At 43.4% G+C, this 18162-nt stretch overlaps 2 protein-coding genes across 2 annotated transcripts in view; one reads left to right on the top strand and one right to left on the bottom strand.

The window, feature by feature from the left end:
- The window catches only part of OGDH (oxoglutarate dehydrogenase), a 471568-nt gene that overhangs the window by 170821 nt on the left and 282585 nt on the right, over positions 1 to 18162 (top strand). The window lies entirely within an intron of this gene.
- Positions 1 to 18162, bottom strand: part of NUDCD3 (NudC domain containing 3) — a 107794-nt gene that overhangs the window by 12562 nt on the left and 77070 nt on the right. Inside the window, exon 4 of the mRNA XM_003930781.4 lies at positions 6960 to 7103. Coding sequence (XP_003930830.3) covers positions 6960 to 7103 — 144 coding nt within the window. The remainder of the gene's footprint in view (positions 1 to 6959; positions 7104 to 18162) is intronic.

Raw genomic sequence — 18162 nt, 5'->3', positions numbered from 1 at the left:
TCCACAGCCCTCAGTGGTTGGGGTGTTCACTCAGGTTACCTGGCCAAAGGAAGGTCTGACTTCTCCACTGCAGTTATTGACCTGCAAATTCCCCTCTCCAGAGTTCCTGCACCCCTGCTCCACCCTGCCCCACACAGTGTCTGCCTGGTCCCCTCTCTCCCTGAAAGCTGGGAAATGCTGATTGTTCTTGCCCCAGTCCCTCCACACTGACTGGTGGCTTAGGTGTCTTATTGAAGCAAGCACCTTCTCTCCTGCAATGAAGTTATCTATTGCTGTCAGTGCTGACCCCTGGATTCCTGGCCTCTCTGGCCTCTCAATGGCTTATAACTCATTACACCATCCTTAATTACACTGATATCAAATAATCCCAGACCAGGTTGGTGGCAGTTGTTTGACTTTGGTGGTGCCTCATCATTTCCCCGATACATTCTCATTTTCTAGCATAATGAGATGCTCCAGGTTCCTCTTTTATATACCGGGTCCCAGACCTATAATCAGTCCATTTCTCTGAGGGACCCCAGACTGCAGGCTGAACAGTGTTCCCAAAATGTCCTCACAGAAACTTCCACCTCAACATGAATAAACTTACCTCAGCATCCCCGAATCTGCACTGATGACTCACCAGCATTTATATCCCTTTCCTTCCTTAGTAACGGAACCTCATTTCTATTCAGGGAAGCAATGTGCCCAGTGAGGACGACTTTACTCCTCACAGCTGCCCGTGTGATCGAGACTGGGCCAATAAGACTTATGGGAACGCTGTGGGACGTTCCTTCCGGGAAGGCACCTCAGAACGAGGGAAGATAACGGGGTGAGACGACGGCGTGGCAGAGGTCCAGGGCACCTGCTCAGCACCTGCTCCTGGGGGAATGTGGGCCACACTGGAGCAGATCTGGCTTCTCAGGACACGCCACAAGTCAGCATTGTTATGGGCAGTCTCCTGGTTTTCAATGCTGTCAACTATTTTTTTTAAGCTTGAAAATTAGAAACAAAATTAAGACACTGTATAGGCCAGAAAGGACCCACTGTGGTCTGAGTGTGCCTGGAAGGCCCACGTATTCTAGAGGGATGGTGCTGAAAAAGCAGTGCCGAGCTGTGTTCCCTTCCTCTGCTCCCACCCCATGAAATGAGGAAGGCCAGCACCCTGTCCACAAAGAGGCACCTTTAGCCGGCTACGCTCAGTACATTCCTTCCACTCACATTGGAACAGGTTTACTTGGGCTAACGCCTTCTGTTGAATCCGTAAGCCTCAGCTCTTCCCTACTGGAATTGACGGGGGATTCTGATTTCCGGTGAAAAATAATGAGGGTTCTCCCAAGAGACATCATTTGCACTGAAGGTTTAAGGGCTCACATTTCATTCACATACTAATTTCTAGGCTTTGGGCTCTTGCCAAAATGCTAAAGTAATTTAATCTGTAGTTGTCACTCTGAATTTATGAAGAAGTATGTTAAGCAGTCCATGGGATGGCATCAATGGGGCAGGAAAGGTTGCGGGGACTCAGGAAGGTGGCTCACCAGTGACAACAGGTAGACAATAAACCACCCATCTTCGTTTCGTCCTCACTATTGTTCTAAGGAGTGACACTGAAAGTACCTGGGTAAACCAGCAAAGATAAGTGAAGATGAAAAGCCCACTGTTGGTGGGGATGTGGCAATACAGGTGCCCATGTCATTGGCAACATTCCAGAAATAATTCATCCACCGGGGAGAACCACAGCAACAACTCATAGGCTGCAATTACACTCTAATTCCACTTTTGAGAAATAATCTAAATTAGAGGGGAGGCGGTGGATACAGCTTGCACAAAAACACTCACAGGGTTCAAATATCATAAACAAATATATTATGATGAGTTTTAAAGCCTCAGCTTCAAGGTCTAATTCCTCAAAGAATACTCCAGAGAAATTTCACTGATTTTAAATGACTTGTGTGTGCACTGCATTAATACATGAAGAGGTCTATGTGGAACGGCATTCACCGCACATACAGCTACAACGACCATCTCAAGCACAGCCATGTCCAGGAGCCCCCGCAGCAGCGCAGCCGCCCACGGCAGCGTGGCGGACAGCCTGTCAGCTCCCCCAACTGCAGGAAGAAAGGAGGACGGCGCGCATGCCAACTGCCTAGCTTTGGGGACTGAGGAGCTATCAGGAAAAAGAGCTGGTGCCGTTGCCACGGCTGATTTTACATCTTTGTAACCAAGAAAGGAGCTTGCCTGAGTCAAGAAGTCTCATTTAACATTCTGAAGTGTGGGAGGGAGGAGGGAGGCAAGAACTGTCATACGGTTTTAGCAGCCACCCCTGCCTGCCCCGGCTGGCTGATGTGGGATCCACAGCACAGTGAGGAGCAGGTTATGTGGAAGGCAGCTGGGAAGCAAAGGCCATGCCTGCACTGGCCTGCCAGGAGGTCAGAAGGTCAGAATCTGTAACCATGGAGCCTGGGGGCAGTGGCAGCAGCACAGGTCTGGACGCCATCCCTTTGCATCCTTCTCATCTCCTGCAGCCTCACAGAAGTGCTGGAATGGGAGACCTGTACTGGTGTCCTGGGGCTGCCCTAACAGGGAACAACAGACCAGGCGACTTAAGGCAATACAAATTTAGTATCTCCCAGCCCCGAGGGCCAGAACTGATATCAAGGTGTCAGTAGGGCCATGTTCCCGCAGAGACTCTAGGGGAGAATCCTTCCTGTCATTTCCAGCTTCTGGTGGTTCCAGGTGTTTCTGGGCTCAGTGGCTATATCATTCCAGTCTCTGCCTCATCTTCACGTGGCATTCTCTCCTCTGTGTCTACCTCTATCTTCTCCTCTTCTATTTCTTATAAAAACAGGTGTCACTGGATTTAGGGCCCACCTGGATAATCCAGGATGATTCCATCTTGAGAGATCTTTAACTTAATCATATCTACAAAAACCCTTTTCCCAAATAAGACCACATTCACAGGACATCTCCAACCCTTTAGAGCAAAGCCCTCAACTTACTTTCTTTAGCCATCTCCAGTGCCTGAACAGGGTTGGGTACTTAATAAGAAACCAACAAACATTGCAGATCAACCAGACTACAGTGCTCAACCTTGTTGAAGGGTGAGAAATGAAATCCAGCAAGGCTAAAAAGATGACCCAAAACTAGGCAGCTGCTTGACAAGGGGCTGCAACCGAAAGCCAGGCTCCTTGATTCATCTGCAGTCCCTTTCTGCTGCCACATGCTTAAAGCAAAGTGCCAAGCTCCACACAAGAGACACAATGCAGCAAGCAGGAGGCAAACAGGATCTTTGTGAATCAAGGCAATCGGCTCATTGATTCACAATATTATTTCAGATATGTAATCAGAGGAAACAATTTGGCCCCAAAAGGTCACACATAAATAATTAATTAAATCAAGAAGACAACAAACCCCTTAGCTCCTGTAAACAGCAAAGTTTCTATGATACACTCTGTGTTTATTTCACTAGAGGCTACATTTACCTAAAGAGGTCCAGAAAGAGGTGCACATTTACCTAAACTCACATTTACCTAAAGAGGTCCAGAAAGAGGTGCAGGCAGGCAGAGGCCCACGCAGGAGCACTACAGGAAGAGCTGCAATGCTCTCCATAACTCCTCTTTATTCAGGTACTTGATTTCTCACAGGTGAAGGTGCATTAGGAATGCAATGCCATCTACTGATAATAAAGGCACTTTAAGGAACCACGAGAAATAACTCATGCAGTGTTTCAATTGTAGAGGGATTTTTAGCAGAGAATATTTAGGAGCTGTGTTCTTGGGCAGTGACAGGTACCCCTCAGTCTGTACTGGTTCTGCTGAATTTCCATAAGCTCTTTGAGTAGCAGGTATTTGACGAAAGCTAACTACAAAAACTAAAGGCAGCCAAGACACAAGTGAAGCCTGGACTCAAGCAGAACACACAGGTGGAGACAGGCCTGCAGGGGTTGTGCTATGGCCCAGGGGGCCCTGGCATGAAAGTTGAACATTGAGCTATCCTCTTAAGGCAGAGCTCCCCCAAGCTCCTGCCTGGTGGCTGCAACTCACATTTACCTAACACAGAGAAGCCTCTGAAACCCACACTGGGGACCCACACTCCTCCCTACTCATGTTCTGCTCCATGGAGCCTTTCAGTCGAAAGGGAGCAATGCTTCCCAGCCCCAACAGGGCTAAGCCTTCTCTACAGACTCCCATTTCTCACTGTTTCTCACAGCACTGGGAAGAGCCCTCTGGGATAAGGCAGGCATGGGTTTCAGGTGTAGCTCTACCCCCTTTGCAAGCTACCTACCTTCTCAGAGCCTCAATGTCCCAATTTGTAAAATGAGTTTACAGAGAATTAAACAGCATTGTAAGGAACCTCACAAAGAGCCTGGCACAAAGACTGTGTGCAACGAAAGGTGGCCATTATTCGATTCCTTAAGGACCTAGAAATAGAAATTCCATTTGACCCAGCAATCCCATTACTGGGTATATATCCAAAGGATTATAAATCATTCTACTATAAGGACACATGCACACGAATGTTCATAGCAGCACTGTTTACAATAGCAAAGACCTGGAACCAACCCAAATGCCCATCGATGATAGACTGGACAGGGAAAATGTGGTAGCAATCCCATTACTGGATATATATCCAAAGGATTATAAATCATTCTACTATAAGGACACATGCACACGAATGTTCATAGCAGCATTGTTTACAATAGCAAAGACCTGGAACCAACCCAAATGCCCATCGATGACAGACTGGACAGGGAAAATGTGGTACATATACATCATGGAGTATTATGCAGTCATCAAAGACAATGAGTTCGTGTCCTTTGTAGGGACATGGATGAACCTGGAAACCAACATTCTCAGCAAACTGACACAAGAGCAGAAAATCAAACACCACATGTTCTCACTCATAGGCAGGTATTGAACAATGAGAACACATGGACACAGGGAGGGGAGCACTACACACTGGGGTCTGTTGGGGGGAAATGGGGGAGGGATAGCAGGTGGGGAGGTGGGGAGAGATAGCATGGGGAGAAATGTCAGATATAGGTGAAGAGGAGGAAAGCAGCAAATCACACTGCCATGTGTGTTCCTATGCAACAATCTTGCATGTTCTTCACATGTACCCCAAAACATAAAATGCAATAAAAAAAAAAAGAAAGGTGGCCATTATTAAAAGAAGTTAATGCTTTGGCCACTAACCTCATCCCTATTCCACTTGTATTATATATACAAGTATAAAAAACACACAAAAAAGTAACATGGCTTTGATATATCCACGAAGAAGTTAACAGTCACTTCTGTCAACAAAACCCTTAAGCAGGCGTCCCCAAACTTTTTACACAGGGGGCCAGTTCACTGTCCCTCAGACCATTGGAGGGTCGCCACATACTGTGCTCATCTCACTGACCACTAATGAAAGAGGTGCCCCTTCCTGAAGTGCAGCGGGGGACCAGATAAATGGCCTCAGGGGGCCGCATGCAGCCCGCGGGCCGTAGTTTGGGGACGCCTGCCCTTAAGAGTCGAGCTATGTAGTAATAATTACATATTTATGCAAATAGTGTAAAGTGAAAGGAATCATTGGTACCCTAATTATGAACCCAACAGATTTCAAATACGGTGGGCTATGGGCTCAGAGACCAGTGACTAAGGCTACAGGCTTCTGCACAAAGCATCTACAAAGTGCAACTGGACCATCGTGACCTGCTGCTCCATGCTCTGCACTGAGTTCACCCAAAGGAAGGACGGCAGGAGAGCCAAGGCCAGTGTTTTAAGGCAGGGCTGTCACCGACCTCTCAGTCCATGGAGACAGCAGCCTCAGGATCACGGGCCCATTAGTGCAGTCCAGGCAACCAGGGCTACACTTCAGAGGGCAAGCTAGCTGGCCCCAGTACTACAGTATATCACTCATGCTCTCATACCTCCACAACCACGTGAAGCTCAAGTGAGGGAGAAGCCATAAGGGCATCTGTGAACTGAGTAGCAGGTGTTTGACAACGTGAAGTATGACATAAAGGAAAGGAATTGGTAGTACTCACAGGAGCCCATAGCTTGGGAAAAGGCTCTAGGCTGTGTAATTAATGCACAGGCTTTATATGTCAGGGGTCAGGGGATGAGGAACTGAACTGCTGTGTGATGGGACAATCAACACAGTATTTGCAGGCAGGAGAATAGCACTTCTCTGGTCTTTGGCTGCTGAATGCCATGGGCAGGGGAGTACAGTCAGGTGAGATTCAAAACAAGAACCACTGCCATCTGCTGCTGGCCATCAGCAGAGGTAGGCCCTAGGTGCCCAGGCAAGTCAGAATTGGGATGGGCCAGTCCTAGCCCCACTGCTGGAAATCCTACACACCCCACATAGGGCCTCATGTAGGGCCTGAACAGGAGGCCCTGTTTAGGATGAAACGCTCACTAGGAGAGCAAGCAGTTGAGGCCATGGCAACACCAAGGAGCATGTTGTCTGTGCCCAGGTTGGCCCCACCTCCATGTAGCCCAGAGTGAGCTCTATCATCCAGGCTTGATATCAAGACTGGAGTTAAGATTGGTCCAGGTTCCTACAGCACCGACAGAACACCCTGCTTTCAGCACCTGGCCCGCACATCCCTCCAAGCATGGGGGAAGCCAGGACAGAGTCACTGTGGGCCCCAGAGACAGTTTGTCCCTGCCAGTCAGCACTGGCCACGGTGGCCCAGGCAGAAGCCTGCCAAGCATGTCTTACAGAAACCAAAACAGGTAACTTTATTGCATACTTTGCACATATGAAGAATGTATCTGTATAAAATTCTGAAGACTTTTGTCCAGACTTCATATTTTTCTTTTCACCTTTATCTCTTTTACCATGCCCCCGGCTCTGGAAAATCCATCTACCCCAGCAGCTGAAATTAACAACCTCACTGCTTAAGTGTAAACAGGCTTGTTGGTCAAAAGGGGCATCACTGCAGGTTTGAAGTCTACCTGGGAGCACTGCACAAAGGTGCCCAAACTTACCAAAACGCACTTCCCAGGCTCGAGACTCCAGAGAGAACTCTCAGTGTTGATCTTATGGGTGAGCTTCCCTTCCATGAGGACGCGCTCCCCATTTTCCTCCAGCATGGCCACACGTATTGAGCTGCTGCTAAGAGCCACTGAGACCTAGGAACACAGCAAAAGAAAGTCATCTCTCCTATCAGGGCGACCACTGGTGTGCTCAACAGTGGGAGGGGTAACGGTTTCCGAGGTACCTAACTGCACACTACAGCACTGTCATCAGGCTCACCATGCACCTCAGTGAAGAAAACTATACCAGCCTAATTTATACTTAGAGCAACCTGCAGATGTCAGCTCATTTAAGTAAATCCACCAGAAAATGTTTCTCAGCATAACTGGTAACATAAAGTGCTATGGTGAAAGCCGCTGTGACCCAATCTTCTTCTCCCTTCTCCAGTTAGAGACCAACTGCCACAGCAAAAAGTGAGCAGAGGAGACAAGTGGTATTTCTCCCTTGCCTACCCTTGATCCTGTTACCTGGAAGATGCAGGTATCCTTGCCTATCCTGCTACCTGGAAGATGCAGGAGCCAGCCCTGTACCACAGCAACCAAGAGAGCTGAAGCAGCTGTACACCCTCAACTGCTCACCCCAGGACTGCTGTACAAGAGACAAGCATTGCCTCTTCCTTCCGTGAGCCACTGCACTGCCTGGTGACTACAGCCTGGTCTTCATCCGAAAGTATGAGACCAATTCCTTTGGTTTTGGAAAGCCGCTATGCTCACTATTATACCACCAACGCCTGCACATGGTTTTGCATTTTGTCTTGGTTCTTTACAAAACCTCTAAAAGCCTCAGCTCGCCCTTCTCCCTCTGAGTCTATCCTAGGCAGAGACTGGCCCCATGGCCCTCCCCACTGTCCTAGGAACACCTCTCCCTGCTCCACCACTCTGTCTGTCTCCAGAACTGGACTGGCAGCTGCTGAGAGCAGGGTTCCTTTCACTTCATATCATGTATTGAAGCCAGCTGTCTCCAAAGCAGAATATGCATACCCCGGGGGTTCACAGGTCAGTAATTAGAAGAGGAAAGCAAACTGAACTTCCACTTACATTTTGTATCTGTATGAAGTATGCATTAAGAAGACACTGGGATTAAGTACTTAAAACTTTTTTTCTAATAGGTGTGTAGAATAAAAACCATTTGGAAGCTACTCTCCATGTCATCTGGTAGGTGGCTCATTAAATGCTTATAAAATAACTAGGGGGGAGAAAAACGCAAACTGACAGATTTTCCAAACCGGAGTTTACTATTTGCCAATGAAACACAATACTGTGATCTAACTGTAGTTTAAATATAAATTTAAAAAATGGAAATGGGAGAAATGATGTGCAGGAGTCACTGCCGTCAGACAGTTTTTCTTCTTTTTCTTTAAGAGACAGGGCCTCACTTCATTGTCCAGGCTGAAGTGCAGTGGTGTGATCACAGCTCATTGCAGCATCAAACTCCTAGGCTGAAGCAATGCCTCCACCTCAGCCTCCCGAGTAGCTGGGACTACAAGCATGTGCTACCATGCCTGGCTAATTTTATTTTTTGTAGAGACAGGGTCTCGCTGTTGCCCAAGCTGGTCTTGAACTCCTGATCCCAAGCAATCCTACTGCCTCAGCCTCCCAAAGTGCTGGAATGACATATGTGTCACTATATCCAGCCCATCAGGTAGTTTCTAAATGAAAGATAGTTCCTGAGTCATGCTGTGAGGGGAGAAGGTGGAAGAAGGCTGCCCACTACAGGGACACAGTGAGGATATTCTGCTGGCTACAGGCAACTCTGCCAGGTTCATATGCAGACTCCAAGGAAGCAGCTTCCCATGAGAACGCAGTTCCACTTGCATGACCTTTCGTAGGGGAATATACCATGGAAAAGTGTATTTACTTGACTAGTCCTGTTGAACAATGGGCAACTGAGTTTCACTCCCTACCTTCTAACAGCATAAGGAACGTGAGCAAATGGAACATCAGATCCATTTGCTCTTGAAATGATCCAGACACATGTTGGGCCAAATCATGTCTAAACATAAACTTGTATGCAATGGAAACATGACACAGAAGGCCCAAGGCTCCTCAGTCCTGCATTCACAAGAACAAGCTCACTTAACAAATATAATTCTCCCACCCAGCTCTATATAACACAATAATTTCCAAATTTGGGCAGGCTTCTAACATTGCCTACCCAGGGGAATGAACCAAATCATCAAGGGAGAAAACCAGACAAGAAATGCTTCCAGAGGTCCCAGGGGAAGATGTCACACTGGGAATAGACAGCCATCTCTCTGACCTCTTGTGACCTGCAGGCATAACAGGCATGAAGAGAAAATTCCCAGTGAAAATGGGGAAAGAGAGAGGCCAGGAACAGAAGACAAAAGGAGGAGAGGCACAGGAAACAAATGCTGTAAGGTAGGAGACATCCAGAAGCCACAGCTACATGGGCTTCAGCTGGGAGTAAGCAGGTATGCATGGCAGGAGCAAGGCCAGGGGCACATGTGGGAACTGCTATGGCTCTGGAAGCACCACTGAAAGGGACAGGAATCCCTGTTTGCTACAGAAGAATGAAGGATATTGCTCCAAAGATACTAACCAGCAGTCTGAGGAGCCTAGTGTGGATGCCTGTGTGTCAAGTGAAGTCCTACTCACTCAAGCATTGGGATGGCCAAGACCCCATGGCCTGCAAAGCAAAGCTGACTGGTCAATCCACTCAGCTCTCAGACGGTGGTGGGAAGAGCAGACTTCAGACACATAGTGGACAAACCCATCAGTACTGTCTCACACTCAAGAGAATGGGAGAAAAATATTTTTTTATTTAAAAAAAATACTAGAGAACTAAAGACTGCATCTTATGAGAAAAAAACAGCCAGATGAAAATAAGTTCAAAAAAAAAAAAAAAGATTACAGAGCTAATTAGGAAAAAAGATATCCAAAAATATTTCCATGTTATATCTTCACAGAGATCTGAGAAGATACTATATCCATATAACCAGAATAAAATATGAAAATAGAACAATTAGGCCAAAAAGAAGAAGACAAAAATTTAAAATATAGTAGCTAAAATTAAAACTTCAACAAAAAGGCTGGAAGATAAAGTCAAAGAAATCAAGGTAGAAACTGAGATCAATTCAGGCAATCAATCTGGCATTTCAGAAATTGTGACAGTAAAAAAAGAATTTTCAGAGCTGAAGAAAAAATATGCCTTCAGATTGAAAAGTCCCACCAAGAGCTAAGCAGAATGAATGAAAGACTCGTGAAATTTTATAACAGTGTTTTTAAAAAGGTCCTAAAAGTACCAAAAAGGAGAAAAAGCTCACTCACAAAGAGATGGAATAGACTTCCAGAATCAATTAACACTGAGTGATAAGAAGACAACCTTTTCACTCTTAATAAGGGGAAATTATTTTTAAGCTAGAACTCTACATACAGCCAAACTGAGAAATAAATTAAAATAAATACATTTTAAGATATACAAGAATTCTACATTTATTATATATCACTTTGAGAAAAACAAAATGAAGATGAAAACTGAAAAAGAGGAACATCCAAATCAAGTCCAAAAAACAGTGCATTTAATCTAGAAGTGCAGGAAGAAAATACCAGGAGTATAGCTATATAGTAGAATAGGAAATAACCAGTCTAGAGCAGAGTTCAGGAAGAAAAAGATTTCTAGACAATACACAGTAGTAATGAATCTGGGTAAGAAGTTATGATGAAAGTATACTATTTTTGACAACAAGATAAAAAAGAAGGCCACCAAGAACCCCCAGGAAAACAAAAACAACTTAACAGATTCCTGATCCAAAAAGGTGTCAGTGAAATGGTAGTTACTATGGGCCTCCAAAAAAGCTCTCCTCCATAAAAGCAACCAAAAAGTTGACAAAAATTGTCAATATTAACTTCTTGTGAATTCTGTAAACCAGGTGTCCCCAAACTGCAGCCCCCTGAGGCCATTTATCCGGCCCCCCACCGCACTTCAGGAAGGGGCACCTCTTTCACTGGTCAGTGAGAGGAGCACAGTATGTGGCGGCCCTCCAACAGTCTGAGGGACAGTGAACTGGCCCCCTGTGTAAAAAGTTTGGGGATGCCTGCTGTAAACTAACCAATGGTTTGCAGGAACCCAGGGAGCATTAATTCAAGGAAAACAACCATATCTCAGTAAGAACAGTGAGCTCTGTGACATTTTAACTTGCCTTAGACCCATCCCCACTCTCCAGGCCCTCACCAGGCTGCATTCCTGGTACAGCCTAGCAGCCATCTGGAGAAGCAAAACAGTGCTCTCAGAGCTCTTTCAAAGTTCCATTCTCAAAGAACTGTCATTATTTGACCTGTCTGATGGTTCCCTGGAAGACCTCATTTGCAAGACTGACTGACTGTTTCTGGCTAAACTCAGAAAAGCCTCCCCAGTCCACACACCCAGGAGTGTTTGTTGAAAATACAGGCAAGTGTTTTAACTCTGCAGCCTCTTGAGGTGGCAGGTAACAACTGAAGCAAACCAAAGGCAAAGCTGAGAAATATAATGTCCGTGGGGGTTTGAAAAGCTTTGACATTTTCCCAGCAGTCTAGAAGGGCACATGGATGTATAGAGCTTCAGTGCATGCTCAGGAAAAACCTAAGAAGGCTCTAAGCTCTCACCTCTGGCTGACTTTGACTAGACAGTCAGCAGGAAATAAAGGCTAAGGCAGTTTTCAACTGTTAGGGCAAGCAATGAAGGTAAGCTCCAATAGTTACATGGAACCCCTTGGCAAAAACAGGTATTTACTAATCCCAGGGGTTTAAGGAAATCTCCATCCAATAATTAGCTGGCCACTAAGTTCACCAAGTAGCGATTTCACTGGTCTCTCAAAAAACAATACAAACTTTACAGAACTAGTTCAGAAAAAGTCATTAAACAAGAACAACTATATTACATACCAATAACAACCATAGGAATAAAGGAGCATCTGATTTCCTGAGTCAACCCATTGTCTTATTTAAAATATCCATTTTTCAACAATAGCAAAAAAAAAAAAAAAAATATGAAACTTACAATGAACAAAGTATGGTCCATACATGGGAAAAAGAAAGCAATCAATAAAATCTATCCCTGAGGAAGCCCACACATGAAGTTAGCAGAACACAGTCTATAAATCAGTTGTTATTTTAAATATGCTCAAAGAGCTAAGAAAACTATGCAAAAATTACTAAAGGAAAGTATGAGAATAAAGTCTCCTAAGTAGAGAATATCAGTAAATATCAGTATCACTATTGATACTGATAGCAAGATAGAAATTATTATTTTTTTAAGAACCAAATACAGGCCGCACACGGTGGCTCACACCTGTAATCAGCACTTTGGAAGGCCAAGGCAGGTAGATCACGAGGACAGGAGATCAAGACCAGCCTGGCCAAGATGGTGAAACCCCATCTCTACTAAAAATACAAAAATTAGCTGGGCATGGCGGCAGGCACCTTCAATCCCAGCTACTGAAGGCTGAGGCAGGGAACTGCTTGAACACAGGAGACGGAGGCTGCAGTGAGCTAGATTGCGCCACTGCACTCCAGCCTAGGCAACAGAGAGTCTTAAAAAAAAAAAAAAAATACAAATTCTGGAGTTCAAAAGTAAAAGGGGGAAAAATAAAAATTCACAAAAGGGGCTCAAAACCAATTTTAGGATTTAGAAGAAAGAACAAGAAAACTTGAAGACAGGTCAGTTGAGATTACCCAAACTGAAAAACGGTGGCGGCGGGGGGTGGAGTGAAGAAAAATAAATAGAGCCATAGAAACCTGAGGGGCATCATTAAGCATACCAACATACAGAAGAGAAAAGAAGAAAGAATATTTGAAAGAATGGCTAAAAACTTTCCAAATTTGTCATGGAAAAAATTAATCTATACCCAAAAAGCTCAATGAATTCCAAGTAAAATAAACTAAAAGGGAGTCAGCCTCACTTAGATATCATAATCAAACTGTCAAAAAAGCCAAGTAAGTAATGAAGGAAAAGAACAAAAACAAGGAATGAAATCTTCAGAACTTACTATAAAGCCACAGTAATCAAAATAGTGTAGTACTGGCGTAAGGACAGGCATCTATACAATCAAAGGAACAGAATTAAGAATCTAGTAACAAATTCATACATTATCAATTGATTTTAGACAAGAGTACCAAGACAATTCAACGGAAAAAAAGAATACTATTTTCAAGTAATTGTACCATGAGAACTGAGTATCCATATGGAAAAGAATGAAACTGGTGTACTAATTCAAAATGAAGTTGGACATCTATTTCATAGTATGTAATAACATTTTTAAACTCAAAATGGATCAAATACCTAAATGCAAGAGCTAAGATTTGTGATCCTGGGTTAGGCACAGTGTTTTAGATACAACACCACAAGCAACTAAAGCAAAAAAAAAAAAAAAAAAAAAAAAAAATAGACTTCATCGAAATTGAAAACTTTTGTGCTTCAAAGAGTACTATCAAGAAAGTGAAGACACCCCACAGAATGGGAGAAAATAACTGCAAATAATGTATCTGACAAGGGTATAGTATCTAGAATATTTAAAGAAGTCTTACAACTCAACAATAAAAAGACAACCCAATTAAAACAAGCATATGGACTTGAATAGGGATTTCTCCAAAAAAGATACAGAAGTGGAAAATAAGGGCATAAAAAGATGCTCAACATTATTAGTCATGAGGGAAATGCACATCAAAACAACAAGATCCTACTTCATACCCAATAGGATAGCTACAAGTAAAAAACAAAACCGAAACAGACAATAACAAGGGTTGATGAGGATACGGAGAAATATGAACCCTCATACATTTCTGGTGGATCTGTAAAATATAAAATGGTGCAACCACTTTGGAAAACTGTTTGGCAGTTCCTCAAAAAAGTTTATTTATAGAGATACCACATGACGCAGCAATTCCACCCATAGATATACATCCTAGTGGTGGAGACAGAAAACATATGTCCAGAGAACTGGAAGCACACGTGCACGTATGGTTGATAGAGGGAAAGACTGGGAGTAGAGGTAGATGCACAGTGGGGAAATACAGAGACGCCTCTTTCTCTCTAGCCTCATTCCACAGGACAAGTCCTCAGATGCCAGCAAAGGACAAGCAAGGCAGTCTGAAGGAAGAATAGAGATTGAGACCACCTTAGCAACAATCTGGTGGCACACTCATGTTCAGACAGATGCCATGTTATAGGACAGAGATCACCACCCTTAGATTCTGATGAGAAACCTACCACTGAGGACCTCCTAAGACTAGGAAGATATCCAGGAAGCTGAGCAAGGTGTCCCTTACCAAACAATAAATAAGATGAAGATACACATGCAAGTGCACTGTGTGTGGATATATACAAAAAAACACATCCACGTGTACCGAGCATAATTAAAGTTATAGTCAATGCAAAAACTGGTTTAAAATCCAGAGTTCTCATAACCAACATGGCACAAAATCCTTATTCACACACATCAACTTGCAACAGATGGTGTATACAATCTAGATAATTTTATTACAATTTTTAAAAATCAAGTGTCCATTTTCAGCTTCAGTTGTATCTCTCTAATTTGTTCAAGTTCTATCTGTATTTTTTAAACATGTGCATTTTAGAATGCCTTTATCTAATCAAATACAATAGGAAGATGAACTGTAAGTGATAAAAAGTGATTCATACTATGTTAGGCTGTTTGTTATGAACAAATGAGATGGGGCCCAAATTGCCATGTAGAAGTCTTCTGTGAAGAAAACAAATCACTTCATTTCTAGAACAGTTAAATTAGAAATGATTGACAGAATTTAGACAAAACTAATTGGGTAAAAAAATCAAAGTAGATTATAAGGCAGGAAAAGTTCAAATAACTGACCATCAAAAAACCTCTACCAAATGCAATCTACTCCTTTCTAATCCTGATTGAAATTTCAGAGGCTATGAAAAAACAAAGAACCAATGAACTTGACTATATAAAAATTAGTAAGGTGAGGCTGGGTATGGTAACTCATGTCTGTAATCCCAGCACTTTGGGAGACTGAGGCAGGGGGATCACTTAAGCCTAGGAGTTCAAGACAAGCCTGAGCAACACAGGGAGAGTCCAGCTCTACAAAAAATTTTTTTAATTAATTGAGCATGGCAGTCTGTGCCTGTGGTCCCAGCTACCAGGGAGGCTGAGACGGGAGAATCAATATAAACCAACTCAAAGGGTTAATAACAAAATGGGACAACAGATCTGCAATACATATCACTTACCAAGGACTGATCTCCCTAATATATACAGAGCTCCTAGAAATCCATAAGAAAAAGTGCAGCAACCTAATAGAAAATGGGCAAAAGATATAACTAGTTCAAAGAAAAGGCACATGTAGAAAGATGCTCCACCTCACTCACTCTAAGAGAAATACAAATTCATACTATACATAGATACTATTTTTCATCTATTCAACTTACGAAACCCAAAGTTTGATAACATACTATTGTCAGAAAATTTGTGAAAAACCAAGGACTCTTGTACATTGTTGATGGGTATGTAAGTTAGTATAACCCCTACGGATGGTAATTTAGTAACCATATAGAAATCCATATAGAAATCAGAAATACAGGCCAGGCACGGTGGCTTGCACCTATAATCCTAACACTTTGGGAGACCAAAGTAGGTGGACTGCTTGTGCCCAGGAGTTTAAAGACCTTGAGGAACACAGGAAAACCCCATCTCTACAAAATACAAAAAGTCAGCTGGGCATGGTAGCGCACGCCTGCAGTCCCAGCCGCTCCGGAGGCTGAGATGGAAGGACTGCTTAAGCCCAGGGAGGACAAGACTGCAGCGAGCCATGATGGGTGACAGAGCAAGACCCTGTATCAAAAAAAAAGAAAAAGAAATTAGAAATACATATACCTTTCAATCTAGCAACTGCACTTCACAGAATTTGTTCTATATTAAAATGCATATATGCAAATTGAAGTTTATTAAAGGGCATTAATTACTTTATTGTTTACAACAGGAAAGACTGGAAACAACCTAAATGTCCATTAGCAAGGGACTGGTTTAATAATCAGCCTGGTGTTTGAAAGGAGCAAAAGTAAAGAACAGGAGTCCCAGGTGTGAGGGATGGTGGGCTTGGAAGACTTGAGCCAGATGACCAGGGAAAGCAAGGTCTACCTAGAATTTACTGGACCCCTATCATGCACTTGGGGACAAGGAGGTAAAAAGAGATGGGAGCTGTCCTGGTAGGGCCAGGATGACACTGGCCAGGGGCAGATCATCTTAAAAAGTGGAATGCACTATCTGTGCTAAAGGTGTGAAGAGAGCAATACATGTTCATATTTGATTATACATGCATAAAAATATCTGCTGAAATATCCCCAAAACCAGTTATGTGATGACTCATGTTACAGCTGGCAGGGGAGGGGTCAGAAAAAGACAGAAGAGGCATAGAGACAGGACAGGGATTTTTGTTGTTGTTATACAAGTTTATGCTTTTGAATATAAAAATGTGTTATGCACTCAAAAATTAAGTAAACACAAAAATAATGCAGTCATTCAGTCTTTTCTGTTATGGAAGTTTCCTATAATAAAACTTCTCCCTGCATTTTTTCCGAATCAACTTCTAAAAACATGTTAAGGAGCTTTTAACACAAATTCTAGCACCTGCATCAAGTTCAGAGGCAAGGCCTCACCAGGAATCTGAGCCCTGGGATCAGTTAGAGCCATACATGACACACCTGGTGGCTAAGGTGTGTTACAAAAGGTTCCCAGAGTGAGGACAAAGATGACAGCAGCAGGGCAGTGACCACACCAGCCTGCAGGACCACTCACAATCTATGAGAGGAAGAAGACTCAAGGGAAACAGATTCACTTGTCACTCAATAACATCCAATAATGACTTCATTTGCAATAAGGCCATAAAACAGGGTGGGGATGAGGGGATCTTGGTTCTGGTCTATGATCTGCCATCATCCCACCATGAGAGTTTCTCATCTGCAAAATGAGAAGTTAAACTCAAAAGCTCTGAAGTTCAATTTTCAAAAGCATTGCAATTCTGTGATTAAATGAGATGCTAGGTTTATAACCACCTGGGTCTGACAAGAGCAATCATAAAACTATCTGTCATTAGCTCAACGTTCCATGTCTGTATTCTGTGGGTACACTGGAGAGAAAGAGGAAGTCAGCTGCTTTTCCTAAACAGAGCAGAGTAGATTGAGCAAAATATATGTGAAGGAAAAGACCTAACCACATTTTATAAGCCTCATTTTGAGAAGTTTTCCTTCAGATTCACTAGCAAGATGGTTTTTTAAACTGTTATGATGTAAAATAGGAACACTTTCTATTTTTCTTCTAAAGAACATAAAGCATTATGCACATACTCTCATTTGTCTCCTGCTACCCTCGAGAATCAAGTGTGAACTCATCATCTCCATTTCTACAGAAAAGGGATCAATGCAAAAGTCCAGGAGAGGCAAAGCTCCAATAAAGCCTGCATCAAGCTACAGCTGGAGAGTAGAGGCTCCAGCTCTCCTGTGAAATGCTATCCAAGCCCCAACACAAACACTGGGCTGCTTGAGCAAAGCCCCTGAATCGCCAACCCAGAATAGATTCTGATTTTATCAGTTGAGTTGTTGCAGCCGGTGTTACCATCTTGACAATGTCCAATAGGTTCCACAGACAAAAATAAACACTGCTGACAGGCAACCGTGACAGGTACACTCAGGGAATTACTGGAGCCAGGCCAGAAAGAAAGTGCAGCTCTGAAGAAAAACATTTAGACAAGCAAAATCCAAGAGATACAAAATATACTTTTTCCAAAGTTTTAAGTGTGACTTAAAAAAAAAAATCATTCAGCACTTAAGAGACCATGAATTTTAATTTATTTTACACTTTTTTTTTTTTTTTTTTTTTTGAAATAGGGTGTCACTCTATTGCCCAGGATGGAGTGCAGTGGCTCAATCACAGCTCAGAGAAGCCTTGATCTCCTCGGCTCAGGTAATCCTCCCACCTCTGCCTCCCAAGCAGCTAGGACTCCAGGCATGTGCCACCACACCCAGCTAATTTTTTTTTTTTTTTTTTTTTTTTGTATTTTTTTGTAGAGATGGGGTTTCACCATGATGCCCAGGCTGGTCTCAAATTCCTGGGCTCAAGCGATCTAACCACCTCAGCCTCCCAAAGTGCTGGGATTACAGGCTTGAGCCACCATGCCCAGCCAA

The sequence above is a fragment of the Saimiri boliviensis genome, chromosome 10, assembly GCF_048565385.1.
Source record: "Saimiri boliviensis isolate mSaiBol1 chromosome 10, mSaiBol1.pri, whole genome shotgun sequence".
In the NCBI taxonomy this organism is placed as follows: domain Eukaryota; kingdom Metazoa; phylum Chordata; class Mammalia; order Primates; family Cebidae; genus Saimiri; species Saimiri boliviensis.
The sequence above is the reverse complement of the archived record's forward strand: the minus strand, read 5'-3'. Positions and strand labels throughout refer to the sequence as shown.